Raw genomic sequence first — 14,476 nt, forward strand, 5'->3', positions numbered from 1 at the left:
TTAAATACTCTGCTGAGTTCTCCCCATATTACTTCTCTATTGATATCTTATATTTAAAAGAAATACTATGTTGCTGAGAACTTCCCCCCGCCCCCAGTAAATATGAAATGATAATGAAAGCATTTGGCTGGTTTGTGATTGTTTTGGGATGATGTTTGGCTATTTGTGCTAATTGAATTCACTAACTCCAAAAAATCCCCAAAGTTTTGTATATGTTTCTGGATTGATTTATTCTTTATGCAATACACCACCATACTGATAAGGTGCCCCCTGAAACCAATGAATTCATATTCAATACTGTGTGCGTTATAAACAAACAGACCTTGTATGTAGAAATCAACCTTGTATGACCATTAACTATGCTCAAAAGTTCTGCTGTATGCCAAAAACAAATTAGTATCTGTGCTGTATCTTCACCAAGTTTGCTGTCATGGATGACTTAAGATGGAGATGCTGCAGTGATATGCAAAGCACTATTTTATTGCATTTCAGAAAATTGGGACTATGATTAAACAACAGCAGAACATAAATAAAAGACTAACGCTCACATACAAAGACACATTATACACTTGCAAATACACACACTAACAGCTTTAGGTTGAGATGAAACACAGATAATTAGCTCTAATGGAAACCAGACTTGCAAATATAGTCTCTTTTTCTGTCTGTGTGTGTGTGTGTGTGTGTGTGTGTGTGTGTGTGTGTGTGTGTGTGTGTGTGTGTGTGTGTGTGTGTGTGTGTGTGTGTGTGTGTGTGTTTGTCAGTTCAGCTTCCTCTCCCCCCTGTCTTTTGTGGTGTTGAGGGTTAATGTAAACCAGCTCTTGTTACCCCGTAATGGGAACTTCAGAGAGAGAACGAAATGAGGAAGACAGCAGGCTGTATACGTTTAAAAAAGCAAACAAACAACGACTAAGGCCTACTATCTTTGTGGATGTGTGTGAAATCCATTTCTACAAAGATGAACAGCTCCTGGTGTTATTAAAACACACACAGGCCTGCACCTTTGACTTTAAGATCAGCTGAAGGACTGCAGGCCCAAAGCAATGATATATAAACGGTGATTAATGATCGGGAGAGAGTGTGTGTGTCAGTCATCAAAGAGTTTATCATAGCACGCTTATATCCAGAGAGCCAGATGCCTTCACGCTGATAACAAGCGGTCATCCCATTACCTCAAAACATCAAAGGGGGGGCAGGAGCTGGGTTGCAGGAGCCCTCTTCTTCCCCCTCTCTCTGTGGAATTTATTTCCCTGTTTGGTAGGCGTGAGAAATCTCCCTCGTTGTGTGTATAACCTATATATGTGTGTGTGTGAGTGTGTTTCGAAGCCTCAGAGGTGACATTCCTCCGTGTCAGAGCAACAGCTTCAAGTTTAAGATAACACGGCCACGGTGATCTAAGGGTGGGAATCGATTCCCCCCCGATTGCAGGCGAGGACCTCGGGTCAGAGCTGATGGCTTTACCTTCCGCACGCAACCCGTGAAGCAAAAACACAGTAATTCTTCCAAAATCATCCCTCAACAGCCCTATGGAGAGATATGGAACGCACTATGATAAAGAGTGTGTCGGTTTCTTTTATCTATGAAAGCACAACGTGTAATAGCCCATTCCTTTGGGACTTTACAGTATTTCACTGTGTCATCTTTGAGCATTTTTACGTGACATTTACGAACATTCATGGGATGGAAACCTTTGACTTAAAGGAATACTTTACTTTACTAAAATTAACATTTGTACATTTATTCCTCACATTGTGTTACTTACATTTTTGTATTTAAAAACGTTTTTTACGCAATGCCTTCATGTGAACTAAGTATCCAAAAAGCTAGAAAAAAATCTTGAATTGAAGACAATGGGGGCAAAATGTAACAACAACAAACTAGATTAACTTTATTATATTACACAAGCTGTGTAAGTAGACAATGTATTGATATCGTTTTGCTGTTGTTAAACATGGCCATCATAAACTTCTATTCATCAAGACTTTTCTCTGCTTTTTGTTTCATAGTTCATGGTAACACAGGGTAACAAGTAACTGATATACAAAGGGTTGTTTTGGGTCCCTGCATTCATTTAGCGCCCCTTTAAGTCCTTTTGGAAAGTGTTCAATATCTAAGAGTCCAAGCTTTTCAGATTTTGCTCATGGAGACTTTTTTTTCTGCAGTTCGATATGTGTTGCTCCTCAGCCTCTAATGTACATAAACCTCAAATTTCCTAAAAAATAAAAACTCTAATTACTAATGTTTAAGGTTTGGTGTTTCAGTAGAAAATGTATTTTGTTACACAACCTGATCACATATGCAATTTGTTATGAAACGTTAAAACAGAAGAAATAGAAAGTGAAAATTGAATATTTGTATAATTTAGAATATTTAGAAAGAACCTCATAACATAGGACCACTTTGAGTTTAACATCACAAGTGCCTGCTAAAATGTATTTGTTTTTGCATTGTACCACTATTATAAGCATTTCTTTCATTAGAATTGCAGAAATATGTAATCACACAGGCTATTCATTTTTTGCTTTATGACCCGTATCCAACCCTTTTATCTGAGAGCTCTTGGGGTAGCTACTGCTGCACCTGCAGAGACTCCCATGCTGACCTGTGGCTCAGAGGACATCTGGGTATATGGTGCATGCATCCCACAGCTCCACATTCACACTGTTCAAACAGACCACCAGCTAATTATGGCTTCCCCAGATCCCTGAGCTCAAGAAATCACTACAGAATAAGCCCCGGGTATGAGATGTTTTCTTTTGCCCCCTCCACTGTGGTTCAGTTAACAGGGGATTCAGCAACAACCAATGAAAACAAACTCTCTGCATAGGCTCAAAGTCCTGAGACTATGGGACATGAGTTAGTTTTCAAAAATGTCAGGTATTTAATTATGTGTGTCAAACAACCTCCCTCGGTTTATTATTTTTGTGATTAAGCTTAAGTTAAAGTCTACAATTCATATCCAGACAATTGAAAGGTAAGAATGATACTGTCATTTTTTTTATTCAAGATATTAGCAAATATTTACAACACTCAAAATGCGCAGATTTCTGATCCATTCAGCATTCTGGGATATCCCAAAAATAAATAACTTTTATTTGAGTGGAAGAAAAAGGAATGTCGAGCCTCTGTAGAAAAATAAATACAGAGTACTTCATTTGCTGTGAAACACTGTCACAGGGAATGAATTGTCATTTTTCTCTCATGTTTCAAAACAGAGTGGCTCCTCAGAAATCACTTTCTGTTTTTACAACATTCATGGTCGCAGTGGTCTTTCTTTCTTCATATCCGTCCTGTCTGTCCTAAGTGCTCCCTTGCAAACATTACAGTCCTTGCAGCAGGGAATATGAAAAGCCCACTCTCCTCCGAGGCCCACAGCGGCAGGCCCGTCATCTGTGTTCAGCCTGTTTCAGTCTATCTGAAGGGTCGGCCTGATCCACTGGTTCTGCACTCTGGATATTCTGTAAAAGAAACATTATTTAGATTAATAAAACATCCAACACAGAAAAATGGCATGAAATGTAATGCATTTGAAGAAAAACTTGCAGCAGTAAACTGGTTGTGGCCTTTGAGGTATGCATGTAAACATTTTCTGGGGTAGTAGCCAAGTTCCAAATAGATTGTGCAATCTTGAGGCTGTCTTACAAATAATGTGAACACTATTTATCACAGTCTTCAGGGAAGTGTTTTGGGGGGATTCCATGCAAACATTGGATCAATAGTATCCCTGGAAGGACATTCAAATAATAATATTTTAAGATTGGTCATGCGTAAAATACGCATTGGAATATTTTTGGTACAGTTTGTCTCCCTGCAGGATGAAAAGTTGAAGTCGCTCATCTTACCGTGCTGTACCATCCACAGCAGCCCTGCTAGTGGGACGTCGTAGTAGTGGTAGTAGTAGACAAGGACCACGAGCCCCCCATTCTCCAGACCGAGAACGCGTAGCTCAGACGCTCGTGCGCCACGTAGCTGCAACTGGTGGCTCGCGCGTCCAGCTCGTCGCTCTGCAGAACTTGGCACAGGAAGTCGATGTACCGGGACGCCAGCTTTAGTGTCTGGATCTTGCTGAGTTTGTCTGACGGGAGGGTTGGAACGATCTTACGCAACGACGTGAACGCCTCGTTCAGGGACTGCGTTCGTTGGCGCTCGCGGATGTTGGCCACCACGCGCTGTGTGTGTAGGTCATCGAAGGAGGGCTCGGGGCTGCTGCTGCTGCTGCTGGCCTCGCTGTCGCCGCTCCCCGCGCTGCCGCCTCCTCCTTCGCAGCTCTTTCTGCATTTCTTCTTCCCGGTCTCCATGCTCGGACTCTCCAAGTCTCCCTCCTCTTCAACCTTGTCATCTGCGCGCCTCCGTGTTGCTCGCCGCTTCCTCGCGCCTCTCCTGGGCAGCTCACGGTCGGTCTCCTCCTCGCTGTTTCCCGCACTGTCCATTGGAGAGGAGTCCTCTTCCCGCATCGTCTCTTCCAAAACGTGTATATGGTCTGTGGGAGCGTAATAACCCCTGACCCAAATTCAGGAAACTGGCTACAACATCAACAAACACGACAGGTAATAAGAAGTGTGGCCTGAAAGGGGGAGTGGGCTGGTATTACGGTAAATCTCGTGCGCCAAAGAGAGGGAGAGGTGTCTGCCAGACTGGGAGGACCGGGGTTCTTATAGAGGGGAGAGGGCAGGAGGATTTTGGGGAGTGCTGTGATTGGGTGAGGAGGGGTGTAACCCAATACTGCAGGGGAAGGCGAGTTCTAGCTATAATATCAGAAATGCTGTTTAAGACTCCTTGAGGCTCCCTTACACAAGATTGCGAAAGAGGGTGTGGGGCGAAGTGTTGTTGAATCATATGTGTAGATTTGTGCAAGGGAAGCAGAAACTGTTCCTGTTTTAGGGGATTCAATATTTCTCCATTCCCTACGCCTGTTTACTTCTGCCTCTAATACACATTGTTCCTTTTCCTTAAACTGTTGAATTTTGGCATGTAGTTTAAAGAGAACAACTATTATAACCGTATCATAACTGGAGCTGTTTAACATCTTGCAATAGCTGAATAATACGTATATTTTTTATAGAAAATCCCCTCTATGCCATTTGGACTGTTTGTCATAAACAAATAGTATAAAGTATTGTTGCAGCACCATCAACTTTTAACACATCTTAGTAAGGCCTATTAACTAATATTAATTCATATTTATTTTTGAAAACCTTGATGCATTTCCTGTTTTAATATATGTTTCAAGTTATTTTTAACATAGGTTGACTGGCATTTATTTCTTATTACAAATACATTTAGTCTGTTCGGCTTTTAAGTCTCCCTGCACAGGTCTAGACACTGAGTTGGGAGCAGTGGTGGCGGTGAAAAAATATCAGACCGAAACACAGGAGGTTGTCACAGTAGGAGGGCTCAGCTCGTAAGCAGAGCGAGGTGTTTATTTTCCCGTCAGCAGCCCCGCGTTGAGGTATGCGCTGAAATGGGTCTGACTCCCGCAGGGATCTGGACACCGAGGCTCAGGTTTAAAGACGGGCCGACCCAGGGAGCTCTCAGGGCGGATCCGAGCTCACAGCGGGGTCACTGAAGGCGGTGTACGGCTGGAGAGCAATGCAAACACCGGAGGGTGATGAGAGAGAGAGAGAGAGAGGAGAGAGGAGAGAGAGAGAGAGAGACAGGAGAGCACTGAGAAGAGAGAGAGAGAGAGACCGAGATGAGACGATCGAGCGAGAGAGAGAAGAGAGAGAGAGAGAGGATGAGAGAGAGAGAGAGAGAGAGAGGACCGAGGAGAGAGATCTAGAACCGAGGAAGGGGAGAAGAGAGAGACGTATGAGAGAGAGAGAGAGACGAGAGGAGAGAGACGGAGAGCGAGAGAGAGCGGAGCACGCACAAAGTTTAAACACGCACCACCCAGCTGTGGGGCCTGCCACGCTACAAAAACCAGCCTCTAGATGTGGCTGAAACTAAATCTGGTAACTTTTGGAGGTGGTCTATGGTGTGAATCATCCACAGGGCGGCCTCAGCTCTGATGAGGGAGGAGGAGGTTCACAGCAGGCCAGGTCTGGTCCCTTTATATCAGGAAGACCCGCCACAAGCGCCTGTCGGGCCTGGATCTCCCTGCAATGACTCAATTTACACCTCAGTGATAAAGATAACACCCATCGTCACGCAGTGAGACTTGACTTTGCGATTCAAATCCGAGTAATCTTTGCTCATTTGCACGTGACACGGTTGATAATGTTTAAGGCCCAGTAAATCTTGTTTTTGTTGTGATTTTCTTCTGAGCAAATCTTTAAGCTTCCCTTGATCTCAGCCACACCTGTCCCATCGGCACAAGGTGAGGCTGTGTCGCTCTCCAAGGTGCTGAAATAAATAACGCACCTGAAGCGTTTAACCCAGGGGTACTCAAATACAAATCTTAAAGGTCCAAAATAAATGTTTCAATAAGACAAAGGTCCGTTTATTACGGTCATTCAAACTTTTAAACAATTGCAACAAGATTCTTAACATGAGGTTGCAAAAACAAAAATAATCTGTATGCAGCAGTTTTCATTGTTATTGTGTCTGTGCTTGACCCCTCAGAGTCGCAGTGTAAGAGCTGCACAGTTATGAATAAAGGCAGCTGCACCCTCTTTCATTCAGCATTCCCATTATTGCTTTATAAATGTCTTCCCCCTTGTGTGTCCACTGAGGTTCGTCAGGCCCAACACATCTTCAACAAACTCCCCCTTTGCCTCATCATAAAAACTCACAAACACCAGCAACTGAGCATTGTCAGTGGTGTCAGTGGACTCACCCACAGCTAAGGAAATGCACTGACTTAAAACAGTTTTTTGGGGGCAGACCCCCTCAAAGAAAAAAATATATTTACACACGTAAGGTCATCATCTTAATAGTTGTGTATGCTCATCCGTGAGCAGAGCATCAAGTTGACATGTCTATTACAGCTGAATGCGGCGATTACCATTTTGTTCAGCAAAACGCCTCACAAACGTATTAAGATCAACAGCTTTAGTGCGTTTTGATTGAATGCTGAGTACAGCCAAACTGACAGTCTCTTCTCTGTCAGACCGCAAATACCTCATTCCTTCAGCGCTTGGGTCCGAATGCTTCTCGTTTTGCGCCGTCCAGTTCAAAATGAAATCGCCGCCAATCGTATATCCACGCTCTCGCCAGGACCGGGGGAGGGGTTACATGACGTGCATCTTGTGCTGCATTCACTTGCACTCGGACATTAGAGACTTTCTCTCATAAATGTCCGATGAGCCACAACATTTCTTTCAAAACAAAGCTGCCAACTGGGGTGGCAGCTGCCACCCCGGTAGGTGAAACTAGGCTACTAGCTACAGTACAGATGGAACTAGATGAGCTGTTAACTCTCGCTCTGAATTTATTTATTTTAAATTCTCGCTCTGACTTAGACAGGTTGAAAGAGACACACACATTTTCCCCACCCGCAGTCCGCGAAGACCCGCCCTACTGTGCCTCTGATTCGCAGATTGTTTGGGGGGAAAAAACGCTGACTGGATGCTGAATGTGATTGGACCAAAGCGTTGACACACACAGGTGGAACACAGTGGAACAGTCAGACATGCAGAGCGCTGTTTGCAGTGGACATAGCGGAGAATTTTGACTCGTTGCGAATGCGTTGTGGCGATGTCTCACATATAATACAGAGAGATAATACATATGAAAAGTATAATTTGCTCGGAGTCCGGAGACAGTGGTGGTTCGGTCCGGATCCGGACCGGAGTCCGTAGTTTGAGGATGCCTGGTTTAACCTTAGCATCTTAAATGTGCTGCCAACTTTTATTGGCACACTTTTTGTATTACTGTGTAAGATGTACACTTTTTAAAATGTTGGAAGCAGGCTTCTAATTATAGACAATACACGCGAATTACATAGGCTACTACTGGCATTAGAGCAGGGGTGGGGAACCTTTTTCATCTCAAGGGCCATTTCAATGTTTTCAACATCCTCCGAGGGCCGTACAAATTATTGACCTCTGCTTAAAAATACTAAAATCACAGCCTACTCATTTCGCCTTTCTTTCATGCTGTGCAAAGAAAAAGCAACCTCTTAATCCAGATATCTTGCCATGACTCACGCATGCACGTGCACGGTTGTGGCATGACCACCAAAACAGAAAGATATGGATGGACACAAGATGTGTGCAAATGTATTTAGACTCCTGTGAACATGATTTAAGTGGGGGGGGACCTAACCTCCTCTAGGGGGGTCCGGGGGGCATGCTCCCCCGGGAAGATTTGTTTTTTTAAATGTTAAGTTAAAAGCATCAATCTGGTGCACTTTGAGAGCAACATTAGGAGATATGGATACATCTCTCAACACCCAGATGAAACAGAACTGTAAGCATATTTTCTTTTTCTTTATGGGTATTTTACAAATCACTCTCCTTTCAAACTGTATTCTTGTTTATTAATAACAACTTTTTTTTACTGTCATATATCATTTTATACCTGTTTACTTTATTCTCTTATTTGTTTTATAACTATAATGATCATATAAAGATGTGCCTCTACCTCTGCCTCACTGGTTGTAGAAAAAGCTTCTTATATTCGTTAGCATAGCTAGCTAACCAGATGCTAATAACAACAAAGTTATTGACTGTATGATCAGTATGACAGATGAACAGATCGCAACTGGGCTTTCAACTAAGACACAGCCACGCAAAAACTGCAGCATGTGTACGGCTCCTTATGGGTACTGCAATTTTTGGAAGAGCCGGAGCGGAGCTGAGTTCTGGTGCTCTCCGTCAGAACTAAACCCCTGTCAGACATATACCACGTGATGACACGTTAGGCTTGTGTTGTGTTCAAGGACCCTGACCTTGGCCAGGAAAAACAGGCTCTCACTTGTTTAATTATTTTGCGGTCTAGATTTCTTTAATTTTTTTCTTTTTTGCGTGTGTTTATAAATTACCTCGAGGGCCACACGAAATGGTCTCGCGGGCCGTATGGGCCGGAGGTTCCCCACCCCTGCATTAGAGTTTAAACACAATTCACTTGTTTTCTTAATGTTGCAGCGCAAAGAACACCGAAGCAATACGAGCATTTAGATTTATTTTTAAGCAGCAAAAAGTCACTCACATATATTAGGCTTAGTGAAATATTTGGAATTTGGAACTCTTAGGTTGTGCTGGTTTTATAATTGTTGTCTTTAAAATAAATTTAAAAAAAAGATGTCACCGATAAACGTTTTTGACATAAGGGATATTGCTGAGACGTTGTAAATAAGAAAGACTGCCTAGTTTTTAAATATGTATTTGTCGTATCTTGTATAGTTTGAATAAAGCTGAAATGAATGCACATTAAGATCAGTTCACCACCATTTCCGTATTAAACTGAATCCAATCTCCAGGGGAAAAAGTTAATATTGGACACTTCAGGTGTTCTCCAGCAGGTCCGTCATGAAGGAGATGTAGACGATGGCCAGCCGGAGTGTGTCTATACGGGACAGTCTCTTCTCGTAGGCGAATGTGGGAACTTTCCTCCTCAGTTCATCAAACGCCTCATTCAGGCTAAACATCCTCTTCCTCTCCCGCACATTGGCCGCCTGCCGCTGGACCACGTTGATGATCCGCCTCCGTTTGGACTTGCTGTGATGGCCGTGCGCGCTGCAGTATCTCAATTCATGCTCGTCGTCCTCCATGTCGCTCCAGGGCGAGTCGCTCAGCCGCGTCTGGGTGTCCGGGCTGGATGCGTCATCATCAACCTGCCGTTTGGCCTCCGATGCGAACTTTTGCGGAAACTCCATCATGTTCATGTCAATGACAACATCTATTAACGTGGAGTCTACTAAGTGCCCCTGCATGTCCACATTCAGTCCCAAACGGCAGACTCAAAGGATATGCAACTTGTATAAGTCTGCTATTCAGTCAAGCATACAAACTGACGCCAATCAAAGGTTGCAGGACTGGCTGAAGTCACTCACCAGTCACAGAGATCAAAAGGGGAAAGCATCTCAACAAGTAAATCCAAATTTCTCCAAATCCGGTCGACAGGGTGAGATCCTATTTGGCTCAAGTCCAAGGGTTTTAACCTGCTGTTTTAATAAGTCGCCTATGCCTCCTCACAGCGAGACATCTTTCATATCCCCTCTACCTCTAAATTGAGTCCATTTCTAAAGTAAGCCAGCCGGTGACTGGGTTGAATCCGAAGAGAGAGGCTTAAAAAGCCAAGAGGAAGCTGTGGTCCCTGCCAATTGATGCTCTGTCCTCCTGGAGGCTCTTAATGAGCTTCTGAAGAACGGAGGCTCTTGACAGAGGGTCATACAGTCTTGTTTGCACTCTCCCATCTGCTTCAGAGGCTAAATAATGACACTTTTATCACTTAAGCAGGCCGAGAGAAGACCACATAGAACATTCCCTAACAGTCACTATACACCACAAGCTTTTCTGTTGCAAATTAAAGCAAATAGCTGTCCGTTCCCATGGCAGGACAGAGTCCACACTGCAGGAACTGCTGAGAGAGACACTGCTGTAACTGTGGGCTCTTTGCCTCTGTGCTAGGACACTTTTACAAGTCCTGTATTAGTGAGACCAACACTTTGTAATATTGTTGTTGTTGTTAACAAAGATAGTGACCTGAATACTATAAGCTTTCTAGGCTAAAAAGAACAAGGCTTCACTGAGACAACCTCTATGAACCCAGTCACCCATTGTTCATGATTTTCTGAAAGCCAATAATGACAAAAAAGTATACACAATTTTCCCACAACCTTTTACAAGTTATAATTTTTTTGGGGTGGAGGTAATACAAGCATCTATCTCAGTTCTTATGATGAGTATTGTTTTGCTTAGCTGACCTACAGGAGGACATTTACAGAAATCGCACAAGACTTGCCAACTGCTATTTCATTCTTGTTTTACCCAATACAGTTTTTAGTGTATTTAATTTAATTTGACTCGAATCAGACAGTTTGACTGAGAACACAAACAGCGATTGGCCTAATAACTGAAAAGGCAGGAAGTAAGGTTGCATTTCATACATAAACACAGGTTCTGTTAGGAACAAAAACAGTCTGCAGACTTTTAGTCTCTTGGGGTTAAATAACTCACTCAAGGGCAAATCAACTATTGTGGTTGTAGACACTGAGCTGTTCTGAAGGTTTATGAATTCAGCCAGTGTAGTGCTGGTGGTTTAAAGCCCACTCATGATGACAAGTTGTTCCTGAGACATGCAATGTTCAAACGTTTAGTAACTGGGTAACTCATCATATTATTGCTGAATTATGATCTCTTTGGCCGTTTCTGGGAAGTCAGGAGTTTTGGTTAGTCACCTACGGAGCTTGACAGAGATTTGCATTGTAGCTGAAGATGCCATTCATTAATGCAGTTGGTTGCCAGGTCCCTGCAACCAACATGAGATTTATTTTTATTTGAGTGGTGGTCTTGTGCTGTTGTTAGGTTTAAGAATTCGTATTGAGTACTGTTTGTTGCTTTTGCTATTGTGATGTAAGGTCACTTTCCAACCATTAACAGCAAGTTTGGTCACTCTCTAATCAGCCATACTTTATATTTAACAGGGTTGAAAAAATGAATAAATGCTTCATGATCCATTATAACATAGTTGCAGACAAAAAAGTAATTTGTTAATTACTAAAAAAGATTAGGTGGTGGTTTGTAAACAAAGCATTAAGAGAGTCTACAGGCTTACTGAGGGTTACAGCAAACTACAAATTCATTTTTATTTTAGGACTAGTCTTTTCCCTATTGGGGTCTTGCCTTGCTATTTTATTGTTTGGAGCTGTGCCAGCTTACTTTTGGATGTCTTGTTTACAATCTGGCGAGCGCTTGCTAAGTTTTCATAGAAGTTCAGAAACGTCCCAAAATGAAAATAAAGCAGAGGGCTCTGCAGATAAATACTCCACCAAACTTCCAGTAGGTCATTAGTCATTAAAGGGATTATTTTTTGAGTCCATGAATTGTTCTATAGGGAAAATCCTACTCATTATGCCTTTCAATTAGTTGCATTCATAATTGTATGTCTTAATGAGTTTTAAATACATTTATGATCTAAACAATGTATCGTAAAAATTGCTTAATCTAGAAGAAAAGTAATATTTATTTGGAAAGACTAGCACATTGATGCATGCACAAAAGAGAGACACTACTAAATAAAACAGACTTTTACCTTAATTACAATTTTGGATTTGTCTACGTTTAAAAATGCATGTAAACTTTTGGGATACTGATCACACCTAAACAACAAATTAAATATAGGACTAGTGGTTTTTAAACATTATAATGAGATGTTACATGTTATATCTTTAATTAAGTGTTTCATTTGAAATATTTTCTTAAAAGGCTGCAGTTCAAATTAATTTGGCAGTATGGATCCTCTTTCAGTAACATGTTGTTAACATGTTGTCTCATTAGTGACAGTAACTTTGTGTTTTATGCGTTCCTGTGTGATTATTATACAAGAGTGTGAACGCACCAGTGTCTTTGTATATGCCTCAGTGTATCTTCTCCATCTCTCTCCGCTCTCTATTTTCCCGACTGGCAGATAAACATGATGGGACATTCCGCCGGTCGTCGTGGAAACGCTGAGAAAGCACAGCTGGGCGGGAGAATATGAGGTAATCTCACCCTGGGGCTACTGGGTAAATATTGGTCTTAAATAAGGAGTAAAACCCCAAAAGAGGCACACACACACACACACACACACACACACACACACACACACACACACACACACACACACACACACACACACACACACACACACACACACACACACACACACACACACACACACACACACACACACACACACACACACACACACCTACAGGGGTTTATCCCCAGTTGAAAACACACAGGACAGACCTTCACACAGAGACTCATAATAGCCCATTTCCTGCTCTGCTCTGTTATTATTGTTTACACTGAGAGGGAAATTAATGATAGTTTGTGGTAAGTATATGTGAAAGTAAACAGGTTTGACGGAAACAACCTCAGTTTAAAGAGGAAATATCATCAAGAAGCCTGGATGTTCAATTCAGTTATAGTTGGGGTAAGCAGCTTTTGGGAAATTAGCATGAGTAAGCTAGATTCTGAAAGTATACACATGGAAAACCCCCCTCGCTTCAGGCTTTGCTCTGAAGCCACTACTCCAAAACATTGGGAAGCGTTGGGAAGTGCAGCACATCCTTGTCATCACTGACCATACTTTTCTACATCATGTCTCTGGAACAAGCAAGAAAACAACTCTGTATAGGGACATTTAGTCTGGATAAGACTTTGGTCACGAACAATGAGTTTTATTATGTATGATTGCAGGTAAATGGGCTATATGTACAATATAACAAAAAATGCTTCTAAAAACTAATTCCCTACCCTTGTCTTAAATTGATATAAACATAGCATGAAAAGTAAGGACATTTGAGTTTGGGAGATTACTGTACTATAGATTTGCAGTCAATGTTTGCAGGACGATATGGCCGACGGCTCTCTGCCCAGACAATCCAGACCAAACTGCACGCAACCAATCTCATCTCATAGGGCTGCCAGGAGGCTGCAATAACTGCGCTTACATTAATAAATTGTTAAATTGCCAATATGTCTGTTTAGTCAGACTTCAATCATCCAATCCACCAAACAACACCAAACAAGAGTCAACAGCAAAAAAAAGCTGTCTGGCATTGGCAGAGAACATTTGACACATTTTTCATTGGCGTAACCCACAGCTCTGGTTTAAACCTCTGGGGATCATGAATATCTGTATCTAATATCAAGGCATGCCATTCAATGTAGATTGAAGATAAGTACTGCAGATTGTTGATCAAGACAAACAAATGCAATGTAGCACTTCAGTCCATAAACGCATTATTTTACAGCTCATAGCAGAAATACACTCTTGACACTAAACCCCTTGTGGATTTTAGATCAATAAATCATCAGAGTAACATCTTCATAGGCAGCTTGGGAAGAATGGACTTTGAGTGTGGAAAATATGATTTCACTAATTTCACATGATGATTGATTATGGAAAATGGTGTGGATTTTTTTAATATGCAAGTGTTTTGTTTTCATGCTGAAGCAGTAGTCACTTTTTTTGTGTAAATAAGAGATCTATGGAACAGTAGGCTGTGTGTCTTGCAGTGTGGTGCTCCAGAGCAGCCAGGGCTGTTCTCACCGTGTAAATCTGTCTTCCTCCTCCTGTGTGCACAGCCAAATCTCTCCCACCACCACCACACTGTAAATCTGAAAGTAGACAGTTCTCTTACGTACTGTTTGTTTCTCTTTCCTCGACACTGTGTACTCCTCAGTTTGGTTGTCCTCTCTAAATGAACATACAGTCACTCTATCTATGTTGTGCGAATTATAAGTGGTGAAAGAAAACTAGTTTGACAAAGGTTTAACCAGAGGCAGGATAAAAAAGCTGTGTGATGATTGCAAATGCAGACTCAAATTACATCATCCAACTTTGGCAGTTCCTTTATCAGGGTATTTCCAATAAATCACATTTG

General features: G+C 42.1%; 2 protein-coding genes across 2 annotated transcripts; both read right to left on the reverse strand.

Moving 5' to 3' along the window:
* Window positions 1-2,967: 2,967 nt before the first annotated feature.
* On the reverse strand, window positions 2,968-5,074 carry twist1a (twist family bHLH transcription factor 1a). The gene is made up of 2 exons (XM_034240759.1): window positions 3,843-5,074; window positions 2,968-3,458 (listed from the first exon to the last, which is right to left on the reverse strand). Exon 1 carries the CDS (start codon window positions 4,452-4,454, stop codon window positions 3,870-3,872), a length of 585 nt encoding a protein of 194 aa, XP_034096650.1. The 5' UTR covers window positions 4,455-5,074; the 3' UTR covers window positions 2,968-3,458; window positions 3,843-3,869.
* Window positions 5,075-8,957: 3,883 nt separating this feature from the next.
* Window positions 8,958-10,224, reverse strand: LOC117563056 (fer3-like protein). The gene has a single exon (XM_034241195.1). It carries the CDS (start codon window positions 9,812-9,814, stop codon window positions 9,386-9,388), a length of 429 nt encoding a protein of 142 aa, XP_034097086.1. The 5' UTR covers window positions 9,815-10,224; the 3' UTR covers window positions 8,958-9,385.
* Window positions 10,225-14,476: the final 4,252 nt, after the last annotated feature.

This window comes from Gymnodraco acuticeps, unplaced genomic scaffold (genome assembly GCF_902827175.1).
Source record: "Gymnodraco acuticeps unplaced genomic scaffold, fGymAcu1.1, whole genome shotgun sequence".
In the NCBI taxonomy this organism is placed as follows: domain Eukaryota; kingdom Metazoa; phylum Chordata; class Actinopteri; order Perciformes; family Bathydraconidae; genus Gymnodraco; species Gymnodraco acuticeps.

Coding starts and splice junctions, on each gene's coding strand:
- LOC117563056 (XM_034241195.1), bottom strand. CDS start 9,814: ATGCAGGGGCACTTAGTAGACTCCACGTTAATAGATGTTGTCATTGAC.
- twist1a (XM_034240759.1), bottom strand. CDS start 4,454: ATGCGGGAAGAGGACTCCTCTCCAATGGACAGTGCGGGAAACAGCGAG.